The following is a 20127-nucleotide window of genomic DNA, read 5'->3' as shown; positions in this document are numbered from 1 at the left end:
GGTCGTGTAGCCATAATCACGTTATTGTTTTTTCCCTTAAGAATTTCTTTTCCAAAACTATAAATCACAGTATTGCAAAGAATAAATAAAAACTGTGCATTTTTTTCTCTTGCAAATCCCAGTTAGAGGCCCCCTTCTCTTGCCTTAGGCTTTATCGATGTATTCTTAGTAGCATCTTATTTGTTGATGTTGGTAGAGAGCTCAGACAGGAGCGCCCCTGTGAGTGAGCAGCTTGGGCTGTAAGAGGAGGCCTTGGCAAGGTTGCCTTCTGCAGGCCGACCCGGGGCTGGAGGGCCTGCCATCACTTGTGGTGAGGTGGCAGAGGGGAAGCGGGTGGTGGGAGAGGAAATGAGATGCTGGGTGGAGTGGGAGGGAGAGGGACAGACGGGGAAGGGGAAGCAAAGGGGGAGAGATGATGGCGCACAGAATGGGAAAGCCATCAGGGCTCTAAGATGTGAAAGCTTGCTCTATTTTCTGAGTCAGAGAGCTTGTTTGTTAAAATTTGGAAACGGAAAACACAGTGCCATCTCTGGGTCGGTTTCTGAGAGTATTTTGGGCATCTTCCTCCAGTGTTCATTTTTTTTTCTTTTATGATCACTTGCGCCTTCTTTCCTGAGATTTAATTTTCTCACCTTACCTGACGTTATGATGTGGCTGAGTGAGACACGTCTTGGTGGCCAGGTGTTTCTGGTGCTTTCAGAGCACATCGGGAGGAGCTGTTCTTTGCCTTAGGGAGCTTCTGTTCAAAAGGTCCTTAAACAGCAGATGATTCACAGTTGTAAGCTGAAATAGGGAGGTAAAATCCTGAATGGCAGGTAAAGTTCAGATGTGGTATTAGCCCATGGCCACTGTCATGAGAGAAAACGAAGGAGCTGAATCATGACTTCCATTGTCATTTTAGCTTTTTAGCAAGAGTTTCTACAGGAGCATCAGATGTCAGTGTTACGGTTCACTGCTGTGTTTCTGGTTTTCTCACTAAATGCAGTTGATATTTTAATGCTGAGCCAGAAAGATACCCCCACTGCCTAAGGCCTCTTTGCCCATCATGGCAGTTGGAATCTAGTTTATGAAGCAAGAGTTGAACAATCTTCTTGGTAGAAAGGCCCCTAAATAGATATATTTTCTGCATATCTTACGGAACTGTTCTTTGAATGCTTAACGTAAAGTAGATGACATTTCACTAATATGGAAATATTTCAGCAATATATAGAAATTGCACAGAGTAAGAGCTTTAAAGAGGCTTTTGTTGAGTGGATGGTTCCATGAGTGGAATGAATGATACGTGGTTGGATGTGTGTTCATGTGGTCCTTTGGTTTTCAGTTTCTTGGAAGTTTTGAGCATCTGTTGTTGAATGTTGGAAAGTAAAAAGTGGAAAATCCCATAATAGTTTCAGCCCGTATACTCATTTTGAGTATTAGAAAAATCCTAGAGTTGTCTTACATGTTGTCTTTTTTCTCTGTTTTCCAAGTACTGCCATTTTTCCTGACACCAACACCTAGATTGCTTTAAATCTAAACCTGAACTCGTTGGTTAGCATACTGCGTAGGCCAGCTTCAAGGGAAAACTGCTATTACTCGTCTTTTTATTGAGTATGCCTCTCTGTTCCTTCCCGCGTCTTATAAATCTTTAGGACTTTCACTTTCTTCAAAGAAAGAAGGAAATGAAATATTTCACTTTGGCAGACATTTTATTCCCAAAGTTAAGAGAATGGACAGAGATATCTAGAAAGACTTTGGGATTGTTTCTGAAGCCCTTGCTTTGAAACTCTTACAATTAAAAAAAAAAAAATCAAAGGCACATGTTTAATGTTCAGAGTTTAAGTAAAAGCTTAAAATGCAGTGATCTGTTTGACATTTTTCTTTCCATTAGATGATAGGCATAAAGTACACATCTCTGATAGGAAAGCAAGGGTGAAAACACTACACGTGGATAACTAAGGCAGTTTCCTTTCCCACACTCCACACTCCCCTTTACCCTGCACAGCTGGGAGGTGGAAATATTGGCCACCCTAGTTAGTCTCAGTAACTGCATCTTTGAGAGTTTTGTAATGTCAAGCCAGGTAGCTCAAAGGGAATTTCATATATAATTGATGGCTTACCTCTTTGTGTGTATTAAGCAATAGGTTAGCTAAGCTATGTATTCACTTCAGTTACATTTCTCACCTGGGGTCCTGCAAGACCAGATTCTCACTAGCCACACAGAGGAGGGCCTGTCTCATAGCGCAGTCTTTTTGGCTCTTCATTCAGTAAACCTAGTTGAAAATAATCCAAGGAGACCTGTTCGAGTGGGTAGATACTAGACTGTTGAGGTGCATTCGGTGGCGAATAGTATTTATATATGGGGTACTTGTGCCAGCACTCGTGAATGTCCAGATGCGAGTGAGCGCTGCGTGCAGGGACTCCTGTGCTACTTAATTTTTTTTTTTTTTTTTAAGGTATTACAAAACTTACCAATACTCCATTCCGGCTCCTTCTCTTTAGAACTGAATCAGGGGTAGAGGGAAGGATTTTCCTCACCTCGCCATCGTGGTTTTCCTAAAGAAGAATATGACTGAGACTTGTAGGTTTTAGTTTTTCTGTTGCAGGTGAAAGCAACCCCCAAAGTCCTTAAACTTGACTGCTAGTCGAAGCTGTATATTTTTAATCTCTTTTCAAAATATGCAGCCCTTCACGATAGGAATTAGAGCATGAACACTTTTACATTTCCAGAAGAAAATACACGTTTAATTCTGAGTGGCCTTCTAGTGCTTACTGTAACAAATACCAGGAGAAATTTTAAAAATAAGTACTGCTAGGAAATGTTTTCAGACTTCTTATGCAGAGGGCGGAGAACAGGGGGTACAAAGAAAGCAGGTGGGACGGACGGGGGTGTGTTTTGTTTGTCAGCGTCAGTGGGAGACGGGTCACAGTGCACCTCTGATGCCAGAGAGAAATCGGAGCTGCTTCTCCTCATCGTAGGGCGCAGTCAGGTGCCCGGTTCCTGCTCTGCAGTAGAGACCCAACTTGCCCTTGCCAGTCTGCACCCCCCCCCCCAGGGGGCTTCTGTGTGAAGTACAGAGACCCCCTAAAGCCTGTTTGCATGTAACTGAAGTTAGAGGACGCGTTAGGAAAAGCTGTTCTTGACTGACTAGAAAGCAAATAATTGTATTCTGTTTCTGATCTTCATTTATAGCACCAGCAACAAGTGGTGCAGGCTGTGGAACGGGCCAAGCAGGTGACCATGGCCGAGCTGAACGCCATCATTGGGGTACGTGGCCTTTCCATTTTAGCTCTGATCTTAGTGTGTGTCATCGGCTCGCTTGCTCTCTTTAAATTTTGTGCCATCAAAAGGGCAGAAGGCAATAGAGGACCACAAAGGGAAATTAAGCACTTTGCCTTCTGTCTCCTGTGAAATTGGATGGCTGCCTCAGAAACTCTGGATCACAGTCTCACCAATTCCAGTGGACATGTTTGCGGAAATTCTCCCTACGGAGCCTAGATAGTTCTTTTTGTCATAATACTTCTTTACTTTGCAATCAGTTCCTGTTGCTGGGCTAGGCCTGAAAAGAGGTGGACATTGCCCTGATGTTAAAATGACCTGATTTCTTTGATCTTTCCACAAATATAGAGTACCTTGATACCATTTTTTGGTGAAATGTACTTTTTTTTTTAATCTCCCCACTCCTCTTCCTCCCCTGTGAAGAGCGGTTCTTAAGGGCTTGTGGCCGTTTGTAGTACGAATAGTAGGTGAAAGGTGCACCTTTTGGCAGAATCAGAGGCCCCGTTAGAAAGTCCTTCCTGGCGAATGTAACATTCATGTTGCATAGAAATCCTCCTGGAATTCATGGGTTTGGGCAGTCACTCCGACTCCACTTAGATTTTTCTTTTCTCAGACTAGGGTAACAATTAATAAATAAGGTGCTAAAAAGCAGAAGGGATAATAAAGCTGAAAAATCTTAGTTGAAGAGCACACAGTATCCATCTCATTTATGCCTTTGGGTACAAACCATGCCTTAGATTATTCTAATGAAGACAATACAACTATCCTTTCCTTTCTCTGCCCCTCCCAAACACTTCTTTTGTGTATCGGTTATACACAAAAGTCTTTTCACTTTTTTTTTTCTCTCCCCCTCAGTGTATCAAACACACTTTGAAATGCTAATTATTCCATTTACTTTCATTAAAATTCAAATTGCTGAGTGAAGATGCGGATAAGGGTCGCTTGATAATCAATCTGGAGTGAAGATATTGCTTCAATTATGCCTCTGTCTTTTAATAAGGAAATCAGAACTCTGGGCCCAGTGGCCATGGTGGCAGAGCAGTAGTCTGATTGGAGCTTGTTTTTTAATCGCCAATTTGGAGCTCTTATTTTGTGTCCCTCTGACCACAAGCAAATACGGATAGTAAATTGGGAGACAGTGGGAAGGGGTAACCTTTATTTCCTCGGAAGTGCCCTCTTGGAAACAAGGCCAAATCAGAACAAGCCATGGAGACTCCTTTGTAGTACGTTTTCTAGCTCCAGGGATGGGAGAAGAAATGAATACGTTTCACAATTAATTTTTATTTCCAACAACTCCAGGAAATAGCAGTATGTTACAGTTTTTTAAAAAGTTGAAAAAGCATGAAAGTTAGGTGCACATGTATATTCCAGAGGGAATTGTGTTCGCTTGAAGCCCGTGTGGTATTCCCATTGGGATGTATTTTGGTCACCTGACCCCATAAGGTCACTGGGGATGGAGAACCTGCATTTCTCAGTGCTTCACCTGTCTGCTTTTGAAGGAGAGAATGCCTGTAGAGAGACTGGGGGGCGGGGGCGTGCTGTGTCATTTCTGGTTTAGTTAGTGTTCATTGTTCCCGTGAACTGCTAAAAGGCAAGTAGCCATCTTACCTTAGGACTGGTTGGCCTCTGCTGTTTCTGGCTGTTTTGTTTCTTTTTCGAGTCTTCTTAGTTACTGTCTGTACAGTGGAGAGATGAATCTGCATCAAAAACCCATTGTTTTATGCTGGATATTATTTAAAAATATGAGGAAAGATCTAAAAGTCAGAACAAGTTCCCGTCCCTTCACTGAAACATCAAGTATAGTTTTAATATTGTTTCCTATCTATTTCACTTTACATACTTTGTTTTGAATGGGATGGCAGATTGCCTTTTCTCAGGGAAAGGATGATTTATTAGACTCTAGTCAAGTTACTGACAGACATGTTGTATATATGTGGATTTTATTATTAAAACACAGCAAATTTAATTCTGTGACCTAAAAACTTACTTGGAGAGCTAACTCAGTAGAGTGGCAAGCTATCAAAAGCAGCATGTGCTGTTTGTGAATCTGGGGGGCGGGGAGGATTCCAGATTATTCGTGTCTGACCAGAAAATGGAGTCACAGTCCCATAATCTGACTATTCTGAAAAATAGATTGCAGAAATAGAGAAACAAACCCAGCAGTTTTAGGGAGCCACAACGCAAGTTACAAGGAAGAGCCCCATTACAAACTCACTTGATACATTGCTACTTCTGGTGTTCTCTGTGGTGTGTGGTCTTTGTCTGTTTCAGTCCTGATGGTGCCTTCAGTGGGGTAGTTTTCAGTTTTGTAACATTGTGGAATTCTCCTTCCCTTTTGTAACATTGTGCACCTTCCCTTCTCAGGGTGTGTGTTGTGAGGTGGTATTTTGACTTGCTACCAAAAGTAATGGGGGGGAAGGTCAGTCTTCAGACTTTTGTACTTGGTTTTGGGAATGTGGTCAGCAGTGATTTTCTCCACTGAGGGAATGAAAATTTTCCTCCCAAGAGGCAAAGAAAGACCCACTGAAAGCCCCTGCAGACAGGCCTTCATTTGTTTATCACTACATATGTATCTGTTTTATATGTATGCGCACCATCCAGACAAGCGCAAATGTGCCCAGATTTAATGAAATCTGATGAAGCACCTTTTTAACTCTGCAATATTATTCTACCTTCATTGGTAAATGAGCCAAACCAGTGATCCATGCAGTTTAAATGCAAAATGCTGAAGTGAGCCCAAAACCTGGAGAGGCGGCTTGTTCTCTTGACAATAAGCTAGTTGTGTTTAATGGAATGAAACACAGTTATAATGATTTCTTTCACAGGTCATGTTCAGTTTAAAACTGTTGATAGATTGAAGTAAGTTAAATATCATTTATCTTTTATTTATAAGCAAAAACCCAGGAAAACTCCTGCGTTGTATTCTACAGTCAATATTTTGTGTTTTGTTTTGAATTGGTCATATCTCACATTTCCCTGACGCTTTCCCGGAGTTCCCCTAAATGGGCTGAGGGAATGTTATGTATCTAGTTTGATCTTGTCATGTGTCCTACTAGCCACTGTGTTTTTAAATTAGAATCTCTGCGAGATCACACTGTTGGAACAGCACACAAATTGTAGTTTTAAATCAGTAATATGATCTAATTAGAAATGATGTTTTCATTTCCTGTATTATTAAATTGAGTCATCTGACTGTCTTAAAATGCTTTTTAAATCCATTACACTATATAATCAGCACATGCTGTGTGAATGTGGTTATGCTTAATAAAGGAGACTGGCTTGGAACCTCAGAAGAATTTCACTAAAGAAGTTACCATTAGGAAAAGAAAAAAGTTTTGTTAGCATGAACATGGGAGAAGAAAATGTTTGGTTTGTATAAATAGAAATTGGGGTTCCTTTGGATTTCCCTCCACCCTCTTTTTTAACCTAACTCTTTGAGGGGGGAAAAATATAGAAATATGCATTTAAAAAAAGCCCCACCCCCTTAAAAAATTTCTTAAGAACAGGTATGCCATGGTGTTTGTAGGAAAATGCAGTTTAGCACAAGAAATGCTGAACCTCAATTTTTAGCAGTGACATTTTAATGATAGGAAGTCTGCAAAATTATTTGCCATCAATTGTGAAGGCAATAACAAGCCTTGGTGGTTTTTCACACTCTCTGTGTTAAGTGCTTTCAGAATGACAGCGTAAACTGTGTTAGAGAACTCCAAGGAAGTAAAACTGATTAAAATGTTCATGCTTGAATGGTGCTGATGGAATAGTTCATTTGGACTTTCTCTACCTCCTGCAGCTCAAGCTGAAATATTAAAATTCAGTGGATTTAAATCTCTCTCCTCTCAGCTCAGGAAAAAAACATTACATTTTAATAGGTTTTAAACCCATAATTCATTGGTTTGGAGCAGCACTATTAAATCTATTTAAATATTACTTGTATTACTAAGGAAATGATTTAAATGACTTTGCCTTTACCATCCTATGTGTTTGAGTTAGTTTAAAAAAAAGGAAGACAATACCTTCGGGGGTTTTTTCTTCCTCTTAGCATTTTGTTTTATTGTCCTTGTCATATGATTGGCCCTTAAATTATACACATGTGCGCGCGCACACACATACGCATACACATACATATACACACACATACATATTCCAGATTGGCATTTTGGCAGAGGGTCTTGCAGTATGGCAGTTTTAAAATGTATGTCCCTCTTTTTCCATTGTAGATTTCAAAACTGCCATTTTAAGTTCCAGACGTTTAGATATGCTGTTGTAATTTTTCTTGTTCCTTTTTTTTTTTAAGTGCTTACTTGTTTTTGAGAGAGAGGTAGAACATGAGCATGGGAGGGGCAGAAAGAGAGACAGACAGACACAGAATCCGAAGCAGGCCCCAAGCTCTGAGCTGTCAGCACAGAGCCTGATGCGGGGCTTGAACTCTGGAATGATGAGATCATGACCTGAGCCGAAATCTGAAGGTTAACCAGCTGAGCCACCCAGGTGCCCCTCTTGTTGTCTTTTTAAACTAATTAGTCATTAGGCAAAAAACTGAATGATATAAATATGTCGGTTAGATGTGTGCATGTGTTCCTGCCCAGTATATCACAGCCTCCAATAACATAAATTTGAAATAAAATTAAACATACTTCACTTTCTTAACAAAAGCAAAACTGTATTAAGTATCAGGAGCCATATTTTCACCTTGTCTCTGTTTTTGCCCAGTAAAGGTCTTTCTAGAGGTACTGCCAGTTGTGCTGTTGGCTTCTTTTGGATGCAGATGTCCCCATAGTCTGAAGCAGTGGCTCCTGGGCTATAGCATTCCCCTCTTTTGCCTTCCTCTCTGGCATTTGCATTGCCATTGCCATTACCACCACAGACTTCCCTGGGTTTGGCGGCGCCTCCCCTCAACCGCACTGCAGAGCTCTTGCATTGCACAGTGCTTTTTGTGGGGAATCCACTCTTCACTTACGCCTGTGCAGTGTGAGAGGGTGAGGTGTTTATACCTACCCCTGTGGGGTAATCCTGCACCCACAGTCAAACAGCCTGTGAGGTGACCCCCCCTCCTGCCCCATTGGTGGGCAACTTTGAGGCGCTGTCTACACTGCTCCTTAAAGGGTCCCGCTGGGATGGAGTTTCAGCCAGGTAGTCATCGACTCAAGAATACAGCTCTAGTTGTGAGTTTCTGTTCTTCCCTGATTCACTTGCCCTAGTCCTCTCCTTTTCTGGGATAATTTCTTAGAATTACCTGCAGCCAAAGCCCTGTCTGTACACTCTCCCAGATGAACTAGGGAACACAGGGTTTTACTTCATAGGCCCCCTGCTCTTCCAGGGGTCTTTCTGCTACAGGTAGGCAGATGTTCTCAGGTGCCAGAGTCCTGCTTTGTATTCTGACGTGAGTTCTGTGCTTAACAACTTAGCTTTTACATTTTTTAAAAAAAAATACTTTCCCGTAAGTTTATAGGCGAGCTTCCCTTTCTTCTCCCAGCTGATTGCTGCTGCTACTTTCTAAATGTATGTAATAGGGAATAAAGTTAAAAACAAGCTCTAAAGTAGATTGGTGTTTCATCAGAGATTGTCACTCCCCCCTCTGTTATTGTCTTTACCAGAGAGTGTGCCTGGAGTTTGAAGACATGATAAAATATGCTGGCTGCTGGCTGCATGATAGACAGGACTTGCTGGGCCTAGGGGTGAGGAGGGGAGAGGGATGGGAAGGGAAGGGGAAGAGGCCGGGTTTCTGCAGTTGGAGGGCTTTGCTCCCCTGCTCTCACAAGTGTGATAAACCCACGATTGCACATAAGCAACTTTTATTAAGTCTGTACATTCCTCTGTATCTTAAGGTGGTATGCTTGCCCCTAACCCCCCCCCCCTTTTAAACTGATTCATTTACTGTGGATTAGGGGGGTTACATTATTGAGCGATGCAGTCATAATCTAATCTTTGTGCTACAATTTGATGAGGCTCTAAGAGGCAGTAATTTCCCTTCTCTGATAGCAAAGACTCTCATATATTTAAGTAATTTTTTTTTTTTTTTGCTCTGTCTCCACTTCAGAACTCCCTAAGAAACCTGGATAAAGAACAAGGTTTCTAATTTGTATTTATGGTGTATACTTTGTTAATTTCTGTTACTGGGAGAAATTTCTAGAAGCTAGTCAGTTTTTCTTTTTGTCTTTTCTTCATTGTTGTCAACCTGAAGGGCTACTCTTTTTCTTTCTCGCTCCCTCCTTCCTGTTAATATGTGTATTTCCACCACTCAAGGCAGAGCCCAGCAAAAGTGTGACAAGAGTTGCAGAATGTGTCTGAGTGGGTGCATCCCCACTTAGTTTAAGGCCTGTGGGCTTTGCACTTCCACTACTCAGGGGAAAGTGGAGCTCCCCAGATCCTGGAGACCGCATTTCATTCGCATTTCATTCACACCTGAGCTCTGCAGGCTGAACCTGTGCAGGGGTCCAGGGGTTTGGGGAAAGTGTTACACAGGGAAGCAGGCCTCACTCAAGGCAGCTTGCGAGCTTACATTTTGTTATCCCTGTTCGTTGGCTGGGGGTTTGTGTCATTTTTCTGTTTTGCATCCCTTTTTCTGATTCTGTTATCTTCCCAGTGGTGACCCTACAGGCAGCGTCATCAACTCCCGCGTAGCCTGAAATTGTGCCTTCGGAGCTGGGGGGAGAGAGGAGGCAGGCTCACCCCCGAACAGGCACCTCAGGGGTTTAAGGACTATTGCTGTGTGTCCTCCTCAAAACTCCCTGGGAAATCCTTTTCGGAATCTTCCGCCAAAGAATGCATTTGTGAACTTAATTGTTCTCCTAAATAAAGGTTAGAACCTTTTATCGAATGGTAAGAATAATCTAATGATTACATCTGCTCCTCCATTCATTTAGCAAATATTTGAGTACATTCACCCAATCGTATCAAAGGGGCACATTTTAAGTTCTCTTTGAATGATACTGTTCAACGTTTTCTGAAGTGTATTTTGAAATGGTCCTCAAATTACATTTGAATCATCCTTATTAAGAAGGTTTTGGTAGTTGTAAGCTTTTTTGGTTTTACATTTTACTACACATAATCAACTTTTAATTTACACGTTTGAATTTTAATGGCACTTTAGTTTCCAAGGACAACAGAATAAAGAGAAACAGAATAGAGAACATAATAAAGATTGTGTACATTTATAAGTTTATATTTTTTTATGTTTGGAATTAGGAATCTAGCAATACACGTTCATTATTGATAAATCTTTTCAGGGTCTCATTTATATAAAGTGAAGTTGACCCTTTCTCGCATCCAGTTCTATGGGTTTAGACAGCCGAATACAGTCATGTAACTCCCCCACTATTGAAATAAGAGAATATTTCCCTACCACCCTGCTCCCAAAATCCCTTGCTCTGTATATATAGCCAGTTCTTTTCCATACCCCAGACCCTGGCATGTGCCCATGACCTTTTTTTTCCCCCAGAGTGAGCCTTTTGAGAATGTCCTATCCATGGAATTAATGTCAGTACGCTGTGTGGTCCTCTCCATTTTCATCTTCATTTAGCATAACGGACCGGACTGGCCTGTGTGCTTGCAGTGTCCGCAGTTCCTCATACGGCTGAACGGTGCTCTATTTATTGTACGGATTGACTAGTTTGCCTGGCCATTTATGCCATGAAAGATAGTTGAGTTAGCTGTGGGTTTTTTGTGACTGTGAACAAAGTCCCAATAAATATTAACATGCAGATTTTTTTTTTTTAAGTTTTGGTAAGTGAATAGAAGATTTCTTTCCTCTCTACTAGGTAACTACTTAAAAGTGGGATTGCTGAGTTAACATGGTTAGTGGGTTTTCAAAGTGACTGACCCGATGTTTTCCAAAGTGCCCATACAGCCTTGCAGTCTCACTAGTACATGATGTGAGAGAAGTTTTGCTCTGCGTCTTCAGCAGCACGAGGAATTGTAGCCTTTGGGAGGCTGTTAGCCAATTCTGATAGGATGGTGGTACTCCTGTTTTTATGCATTCCTGTAACACCTAATGACGTATTTGCAATCTCTAGATCTTCTTTGAGGAGTTTCTGCTCATATCTTGCCATGCTTTTTCCTTGAGTCGGTTTTTTTTTCTTTTCTTTTTTTTTTTATTAAGCTCTGAGAGTATTTAAAACAATATTCCAGGTATACATCGTTTATATATTTTGCAAATATTTTCTCCCAATCTGCAATTATCCTTTAATCATTTTCAACAGCATCTTTTGAAGAGTAGAAATTTTTAACACTGGTGAAGTCTGATTTATGATTTTTTTTTCATGACTCTTGACTTTTGGTGTCCTCTCTCTGTAATCTTTGTCTTACCAAAGACCATAAGAAATGTTCTAGGTTTTCTTCTAAAAGTTACATGTTTAGGCCTGTGATCCAGTTTGAGTTAATTTTGAGTATGGTATGAGATATAGGTAGAGTTTGTTTTCTTTCTTTCTGATGGACACTTAATTCAATTGTTCAGCACATTTTTGTTAAAATAACTCTTTTCTCCATTGAATTGCCTTTGTACCGTTGTTGATCTGCTGCCTGTACGTGTGTGGGTCCACTCCTGGACTCGTTGGCATATCTGTCTGTCTATACTCCATTCTATACGCAGCACAGAGTGGTCTTCTGAAATGTAGCTTGCTGCCCTGTTAAAACCTGTCTGTGAGGGCTGCTGGTTTTGCTTAGAATGAAGTCGGAATGTCCTACCGCGGCCCACAAAGCACTGCGTGAGCCGACTCTGCCCACCTCTCTGGCTTCATGTAGCGCTCATGCTCTCATTTGACTCTCACCCACGTTCCCACATTGGCCTCGTCTGTCCCTGGGTCACCCCAGGCTGCTTCGTGACTGAGGGTTTGTGCCTCAGCCCTTTTACCCCCTAGAAGGCTTGCCTTCCACATCTTGCCATGGTCGTCCTCAGGCTCCTTAAAGTCCGAGCTCGGAGATCTCCTGAAAAAGGACTTCCCTGCCCGGCAGGCTGTAGTAGCTCTTTTACCCAGTTCATTTTCTGGCCCGTTAGCCTGGTCCGTTTTTGTCCCAGCATTTACCGTGTGTTTGTTCACGAATGCGTCACTCTCCCTTCACCAGCAAGTGAGATCTTGTTCACGTCTCCTGCCATGGGGCCCGGGACAGACGTAGCTCATCGTGTTCCATAAATATTTGCACAGTAAGTACTCAGTAACTATTTGTTCACTAAACACGCGGCAGTTTATTATGTGTAATAAATATCTGGTTAATAAATATTTGTTAAGTGAACAAATACTCCATTTTGAGCAATTTTTGCATTTTGACCCCCATCTCTCCCTGCCCCCGCCCCACCACACACAGTTTTGAGAGGAAGCTTCTTGGACTGGTAGAAAGTACACAGTCCCGAGTGTCACTTATACTATGTATGATCTTAGGAATTTCACTTAATAGTTTTCTCACCTGTAGGCTGCATGGTGGGAGCAGATAGCCACTAAAACACGATCTGGTTTTCTAAATATGGTTTCTAAGCTTAGTTATTTTGGCAACTGTGGATTTTTTATTTTAAAACTAGAGAGCCTTTAGTGTTACCATTATTTCTCTAGATTTATGTCCCTAGGCTTATATTCTTTTCTCCAAAAAGGCAAGTAAAAATAGCAAATGTTTCTTACTTATTTTGTGTTAGTACTGTGTTAAGGATTCACATGCATGACTTTGTTTAATCTTCACATTAACCCCATGTGAGAGATAGTATTACCCTCTTAGGTTTACAAAAAGTGAAAGCAAGGCTCTGAAGGGGTGAGTAGTTTTCTATAGGTCGCACAAGGAGGAAGTGGCGGAAGTGGGCTTCAAAGTTAGACCAACTTCAGAGCTCACACGTCTAAGCATTCTGTTACACTTGTCCCTTAATTGTTCCCTCGACTCTGGGTTCTTCTTCCTTTTACACTGGGATCAATAGTCTCTTTCTCCCAAGATCCACTATAGGGTTGTCCAGTGTTCAGTGCCTGGAGCTCAGTGAGGGAAATGGAAGTGGGTGTGCCTGATGCACATACTAACTGGTTAGCCTAAGTTGTCTGAAGTGCAGAAGTTGCATAGATCATTTGGTTACTCCTGCCTCATCCTGTGTTTCTCCTTGTCTGTTGTAACTTACTCTCACACGTAAGAATCAGAGTTGTTATAAACACCACCACCAAATCAGGTCTTTTAAACCAAGTCCTTGGATCTTCTTGGATATAGGCTGTCCATTAGCTCCCTGAAATTTTGTCACAATTCTGGGTGGGTGAATGGGATAGATGTACATTTTTGAGAGGAGAAATTTTGGACTTATTTTCACAGAAGGCCCATGACACAAAAGTGTGTGAGCCTGTTTTATGGGAGTGGAGCTGCACAGGATCCTGATGTGATTGTGATCATAAAGTAGCTGGTGGGATGCATGTAGCTGGAAAGCGGATGCTTGTAGCAGGAAAGGGAGACGTTGCTAGAGAGTCGATCAGAAGCCTGGAGAGCAGGAGTTTGTACTGAATTGTTTCTAATAGTCCCCAGTGGTGGANTTAACTGTTGATGGTTTAAAAAAACAAAAAGGAGTGCTTGGGCATCTCAGTCGGTTGAGCATCTGGCTCTTGATTTGGCTCAGGTCATGATCTCACAGTTCATAGGATCGAGTCCTGTGTCGGGCTCCACACTGAGCGTGGTGCCTGGTTGGGATATTATTTTCTCTCTCTCTCTCTCTCTCTCTCTCTCTCCCCCCCTTCCTCTCTGCCCCTCCCCCGCTCATGCTTTCTCCCTCTCTCAGAATAAATTTTAAAAACAATAACAACAAAAATCAAAGCTACATTTTGTTGATATCATCATAGGGATTATGGAAAACAAGTTTGCCATGTTAAACATTTTAGCTTTAACTGACAGTTCATGACAATGACTGCTTGGAATATTGTTTATATTAAGAGGCATTAACTGGAGCTAGCAGCTCCCTTCATATAGTCTTATTTAAAAAAGAAATCCAGGCAAGTAAATATTCCCTCAGAATACTGTATTTGTTTCCTGTTCATACAAGCGCCCTTTCAAGTTTTGGGGCACAGTGATGGTTAAAAACTGGTCCCTGCTTCTTCCGTGCTCGTGATTTCATGGGAGGGGCAGATCCAAAGATGGATAAACCATGTTAATCTTGGGTAATGAACCAAGCATCGGGGTAGCAGTTACCCAGTGAAAGCAGATGTATGAGGCTAGGCGAACTACAGGCAGCAGTGGGTGAGTAGGGAAGGGGATCCCAGTGGAGGAGGGCCAGGCATAGGGACAGAAGAACCTATAGGGATTGCCTATATTTGGGAGAGTCCTATTTTTGAAATTTTTTCATTGTTTTATGATAAATGGTGTTCTTTATTTTCTGCTTCCGTTTCTCCATCAGGAGAAAGTCCTAATTATCCATTCTGCTTTGTAAAAAGCAACTGCTTCATGAGGTATAGTAGTAATATTACACACTGAACAAATCATGTTGCTCTAATAAGTGTTAGCACTGACCCTTACACTCAAACTCTTTAAAGAAGACTCAAAAAGGTACATTCTTGAACCCTTTTTAAGGCAGCTCCACAGCTATTCTGTGTCCCTTGTGATTTTTATACATCATTTTTTCTTAGTAGGTTTATAAAAAGGCAACAGTTTATCCAGGCACCCAAATTATCTTCTGTGACCAGCAGGGGCAGTGCCGCTGTGGCTCCGAAGCAAAGCTGCAGTGTTTTACCCCCCGGGTGTTTCTGGGTTGTAGGCACATCTCTGTACAAATGAGTGTCTGGGAGAAGGAACTGTTGCAAGGAGAAGTTTCACCTGGTTTGGGGTCTCTTTCAGCTAATAGCTGCAGACTGGCCTGTGAGGGAAGGAGAGATGTGAAGGCAGGTTTTGTTGGCTGTTTCTTTAAGGTTCAGCCTACCTGCTGCTGTGGAGGCTGCACCGTCCAGGTGCTCTGTCCAGCTGTGGGCCAGTGACCCTGTCCAAGTCCAGCCGTGGGATGTAGGGAGATCTCTTTTCTCCTTAATAGAAAGACCCAGGAAGGGAAAACTGTCCTCTTTCTGCGTTTGAACATGGTTGTGTGAGGATGAGAGCATCCTGGGGCTTTGGCCGTCATCTTGGTGTGGAAATGGGATACGAGAGAGGCCGTGAGAATCAGAGACGTGTTGACTCAGAACCTTGATATTGCCAGGTCACCCAACTAGCCTTGGGCTTGCTAAGTGAGAAATAAAAACCTGTGTTACTCAGACCGCTTTGATTTGGGTATTCCATAACTTATAGAGGAACTGTCTTAACTGATAGATTGTAATACCATGGTGACTCTGTGTATACAATCAAAACTGGAAACCGCTAAAACTTTAACCAAACAAACGAGGATCACTAAAGTGAACTCTTTCCTGAAGCTATGCAACGACATGTACCATGCGGCCATTACAAATGATGCAGTCAAAACATTAAGTGGGGATATGGGAAAAAGTTCTTTGATACACACTAAATAGGAAAAGAAGAACTTTAAATTTTTCAGATAGCACAGTGTTATTTGTGTTTTAAAATGCTTATATGTGCATTCACAGAAATACTGGATGGATTCATGATTACATTAGTCATAATTTGGCTTGTAGGATTTTGAATGACTTTTTATGTTTTTATATCTTCGTTACACATAAAAACTCTCCTAATCTTCAGAAGTTATAACTTCTGTGAACCTAAATCTGCTCTGAAAATGAGGTAATTGAAAAGAATACATTGCAAAAATGTATTTATGGGCCTGTTCCTTGTCACTTCTGTCCTGTCTGAGTGAAGAGTAGAATTGCATACCCAGTTACTGGGGGTCTGGCGTTAGCGAGGTACCCTGGATTCCTTCAGTTATTCTTGTGTCCTTCTACTTCCATAACCACATCTTTTCAGTGCTGCCTCACTCACATTGTCTTAACTTTTACTCTTATAGAAGAGGAGAACTTACACTGCCACCACGCTCATTGTTTTTTTACCTGAACACCCATATTCCCTCCCAGCTAGTTTCTCTCCTTTCATTGTGGCCACTCTCACAGTCTCACAGAAGCCTTCTGCACTTCTGACATTTTCAAATTATTTAATACTCTAGCTCACAGTATCGATTAGTCTGTTTAGAGCAATGGAATAAAGTACTCAGAGATAGATCCAGTTATGTAGGTCAGAGGGCCACACAGATCCGTGGGGGGGAAACATGGCCGCTAGCAAGTATTCCTGAGGGGGTAGTGGTTCTCCTTGTGGAAGAAATGAACTTGGATCCACTTATCATTTGCAGTGTCAATCCAAAAAGCATATTAAAGGCAGAACCTTAAAACTTTCAGGAAAAAAAACAAGACAAGAAGAATCTTTATCTTGGGGTAGAAAAGTGTTTCTTAATGGGTCACAGAAAGCTCAAACCAGAAGAAAAAAAGGTTGATAATATTACCCAGTTAAAATTAAAAACATCTGTTTATTAAAAGGTGTCTTAAAATGGAAAGATAGGCCCTAGAAACAGAAGATACAGGCAGCACATGCAGCCACCAAATGATTACAAGCCAGTTTATACTCATTAAGGACAAACTAAAAGTTCAGTTTGGAAGACAAAACAAAATGAAAAAAAAAACTTATAGCCTCAAGTTCATCTTATTTTTACGTGAAAGTCTGAAGTCCTTTCTGTCTATGGTCTGATTCCCATATTTACGCTCTATTCTACTTCTCCCTTGCTCTCTGGGCTCCCCGACCAGACTTCATTTTCTTCCTTGGTCACTGAAGTCTACTGACACTTACCTTGAGCCTCGTGTGTGGGTGTTGGCTTGTAAAATTCTATACCCCATTACAAGCGATTCTCTAACAATTCAACTCCCTCCTGACACTGTCTACCTGGAGATGGCCTCCAGCCCCAGCCCTGCAGGACATCTTCCTCCCCCACCCCCTATCCAGGTTGTCACCTGTGTTTCCGAGAGTTCCCTTCTTGAGTTCCATTACTTTGCTACAGCAGCTCACGGAACTCACAGAAACGTTTTACCTAACTAGATCACCTGTGCGTTATAAAGGACAGAACTCAGCAACAGGAAGATAGAAGAGATGCGTAAGACAAAGTACAGGGAAAGGGTGTGGAGGTTCCGTGCCCTCCTAGTGCACATTCTTTCCAACTCTCCATGTGTTCATCAGCTGGGGAGCTTTTCCAACCCCATCCTTTTGACTTTTTACAGAAGCTTTGTCATGATTGATTAGATCATTGGCCGCCTGTGAGAGTGAGGCTGAAAGTTCAGACCTGATCGCATGGTTGGTTCTCCTAGCAACCACCCCATCCATCCTTAGGTGGTTTCCAGAAGTTACCTCATTAACATAACAAAAGGCGCCTTTGCTGCTCTCCTTGCTTAGGAAATCTCTCAAGGATTCTCTGTGCCGGAAATAGTGGACAGAGACCAAATATATCATTCTTATTATAATCACAACATCACATATACCACAGCCTGGTCCAGTGATTTTCGAATTGTGAGTCAGACTTGTGAGTGTGTAGTGAAGTCAATTCAGTGAGCTACGGTCAACATTTTCTATTAGGAAGTAGAAGAGAATAGAAAATGTTATGGTGAGCTATACATACTATTTGATATCATTTGTTAAAATTTTGTTTACATGTATACTCCCTGCACATACACGTGTGTGCACATGTAAATAGCACACATGAGCTTTGGTCAAGATCTTAGAGAGCAGCACATTTCTGTTTCAAAAGTAGAGATTCATTCTACTTTGGAAGGTCAGTTGCATGATTACTTGAAGAACCTAAAGCGTATTGCTTTTTAAACGCAGCTTGACTTCTTAAAAGTATGCTGAAATAACTAAAGAAAACTTGTCTGAGCAAGGTCCCCTACCTTGGTGACTTTAATGACTAAAATACAAAATAGAAGCATCCGTTTCAGTGAGATAGTATGTTAAAAATCTCTTAAAAAAAATTATTTCAAAAGCTTAAACAAGTCTCCAGGAAATTATATTTCCCTTATTAATTTGCTTAGAGTTACTTTTCCTGGTCAACTATGGACCAATTCAGAAAAAATTCTTGACAGGATCTTGTATGGGAAAGTTAACATAATAAGTCAGATTTGGGAGATTCTCCCCCTCCTTTTCTTGCCATTCTGTGAGTGAAAGTGCAGGGTAAGCCAATAGAGTCCTCAGCACGGGAGTCACCAGATGACACATCTTGTTACATATCTTCCCCTTAAAGACCAGCCCAGGGACTATGAGGAACATCCTCCCCACAGCGATAACCTTTCTTGGGTTGCTCTCTGTACAGGTCTTTCCCCTGCAGTAAATCTCGTTGGTTTTTACATCGTTGGAGTGAGTTATGGACAAACTTTGGGTTGAAAAGTTCTTTTCTTTGTTCTTTTTATTCTTGCTTCTTTCCATATATTCACTTATAAGCTTTTGCTACAAATACTTGTTGAGAGCAAGAATGGCCCATCTTTTGGCCAGAAGGGCACATCATTCTTTCCCACCCCAGCAACTACACGGAAGTGGAAAGAATAGTGAAAGCAACACTGTGTACTCACCACGTACACTTGGCAGTGACCGTTTTGCCTTTAGTGCGTGTGCCAAACGGCACCAGGACGGTTTACCTGGTGATATGTCAGCAGGCACCTTCTGTGAACGAGGGTGTTTTCCTGTAGAAGGATGATACCATTAGCACATCTGTATATCTCATGTGTCGTTTGTATTCCTTATTCTGAGTCCACAAAATGGACTGTTTGTGGTAGCACATTTTCTGCCTAGGAGATTTCCTCCAGTCTATGACTCAGCACTCACAGATGTCTTTGTTACTAGGCCTCTGTCATCTTCTCTAGGGGACAACAGTCCCCAAATCATTTACTTTGTGACCATGGCATTTTGGAAGATTCTAGACCAGTTTTGTGGCATGTCTCATAATCTGGATTAGTCTGATTGTTTCCTCATGTTTAGATTCAGGTAAAGCATTTTTAGTAAAAATACTACCTAGGGGCTGTTGTGTACTTACAGTTGTATCATTTTATTGGGGAAGCTCAGTGATCTGTGGCTGATGCTTGACCCTTGAATCACTTGGCCCCCAACAGCTTTTTATTCTTTCGTTTTAGCCTCTGTTGATGCCATCGATACAGTGGAATGGTAAAATGGTAAATTTTAAATTCTTTCTCCTTGTAAATTAATATTTTGTAAAGAAGAATCCCTTTCACCCCACTGTGTGTCTGTGTCTGTGTGTGTTTCTGTGTGCGTGTGAATGTGGACTTCTGGAGACCTTTTTCCAGCAGTAGCAGTCACCATTTATTGAGTGTTTATTATTTGCCAAGCACTGTGCTAAAGGTTTTATGTGCATGACCTCATGGAATTGTCCCAGCACCCTTGGGGGATAGATTTTAAAACTGCTCCCACTTTTTTACGTGAAGAAACTAAGGCCCGGACACGTTAAGTGGCTGGCTCTTGCTTCCATGGGTGGCTCTGAAGCCTCCTCGTTGTGGCGCATCGCCGAATGTCATTCCAGATCTCCTTTCGCGGACTCAGCCCAGCCCCACAGGCAGTGTCCTCACAGAAGGGCTGCTTCACAGTTCAGAGAGTGAGGACACCAGCCCAGTCCTGGGCCCCTCCCCTGGAACCCCTCCCCTGCCCTGGACTCCCTGCTCCATTTCAGAGTCTGCTGCCTTCTCTTTCCAGGCTTCTCTTAAGGTCACAGGGTCCCCCATTACTTCTCTCAGCCCAGTGTCTCCTGGTTGGCTCAAGGCCCATGTGCTCCGTGCACACACCTCGGCCAGCTAGAGGAAGGATGTTGTGAATTTAGGAGCCATTCCCTAGTCCCTGGCCCCAGAATGCCCCCAGCCCCACCTGTTTTCTTTGGGTGCCGTGGTCCCCACGCCTGGAAACTTTCTTAAAATGTATTATAATCTATTACACTTCTTAATCTTTATAATGCT

General features: G+C 42.0%; 1 protein-coding gene across 11 annotated transcripts in view; it reads left to right on the top strand.

Moving 5' to 3' along the window:
- Positions 1-20127, top strand: part of LOC144227666 (transducin-like enhancer protein 4) — a 142931-nt gene that overhangs the window by 41255 nt on the left and 81549 nt on the right. For 6 of the 11 annotated variants that reach the window (XM_077759343.1, XM_077759342.1, XM_077759345.1 and 3 more), the window contains one exon: positions 3173-3247. The exons of 4 other annotated variants lie outside the window; for them this stretch is intronic. In XM_077759343.1, coding sequence (XP_077615469.1) covers positions 3173-3247 — 75 coding nt within the window. Of the gene's footprint in view, positions 1-3172; positions 3248-19301; positions 19336-20127 lie in introns of those variants that run through there. One more of the 11 variants, XM_077759351.1, reaches the window with a different exon arrangement.

The sequence above is a fragment of the Crocuta crocuta genome, unplaced genomic scaffold (assembly GCF_008692635.1).
Source record: "Crocuta crocuta isolate KB4526 unplaced genomic scaffold, BGI_CrCroc_1.0 scaffold41, whole genome shotgun sequence".
Lineage (NCBI taxonomy): Eukaryota > Metazoa > Chordata > Mammalia > Carnivora > Hyaenidae > Crocuta > Crocuta crocuta.
This window is presented reverse-complemented; position numbering and strand designations above follow the sequence as displayed.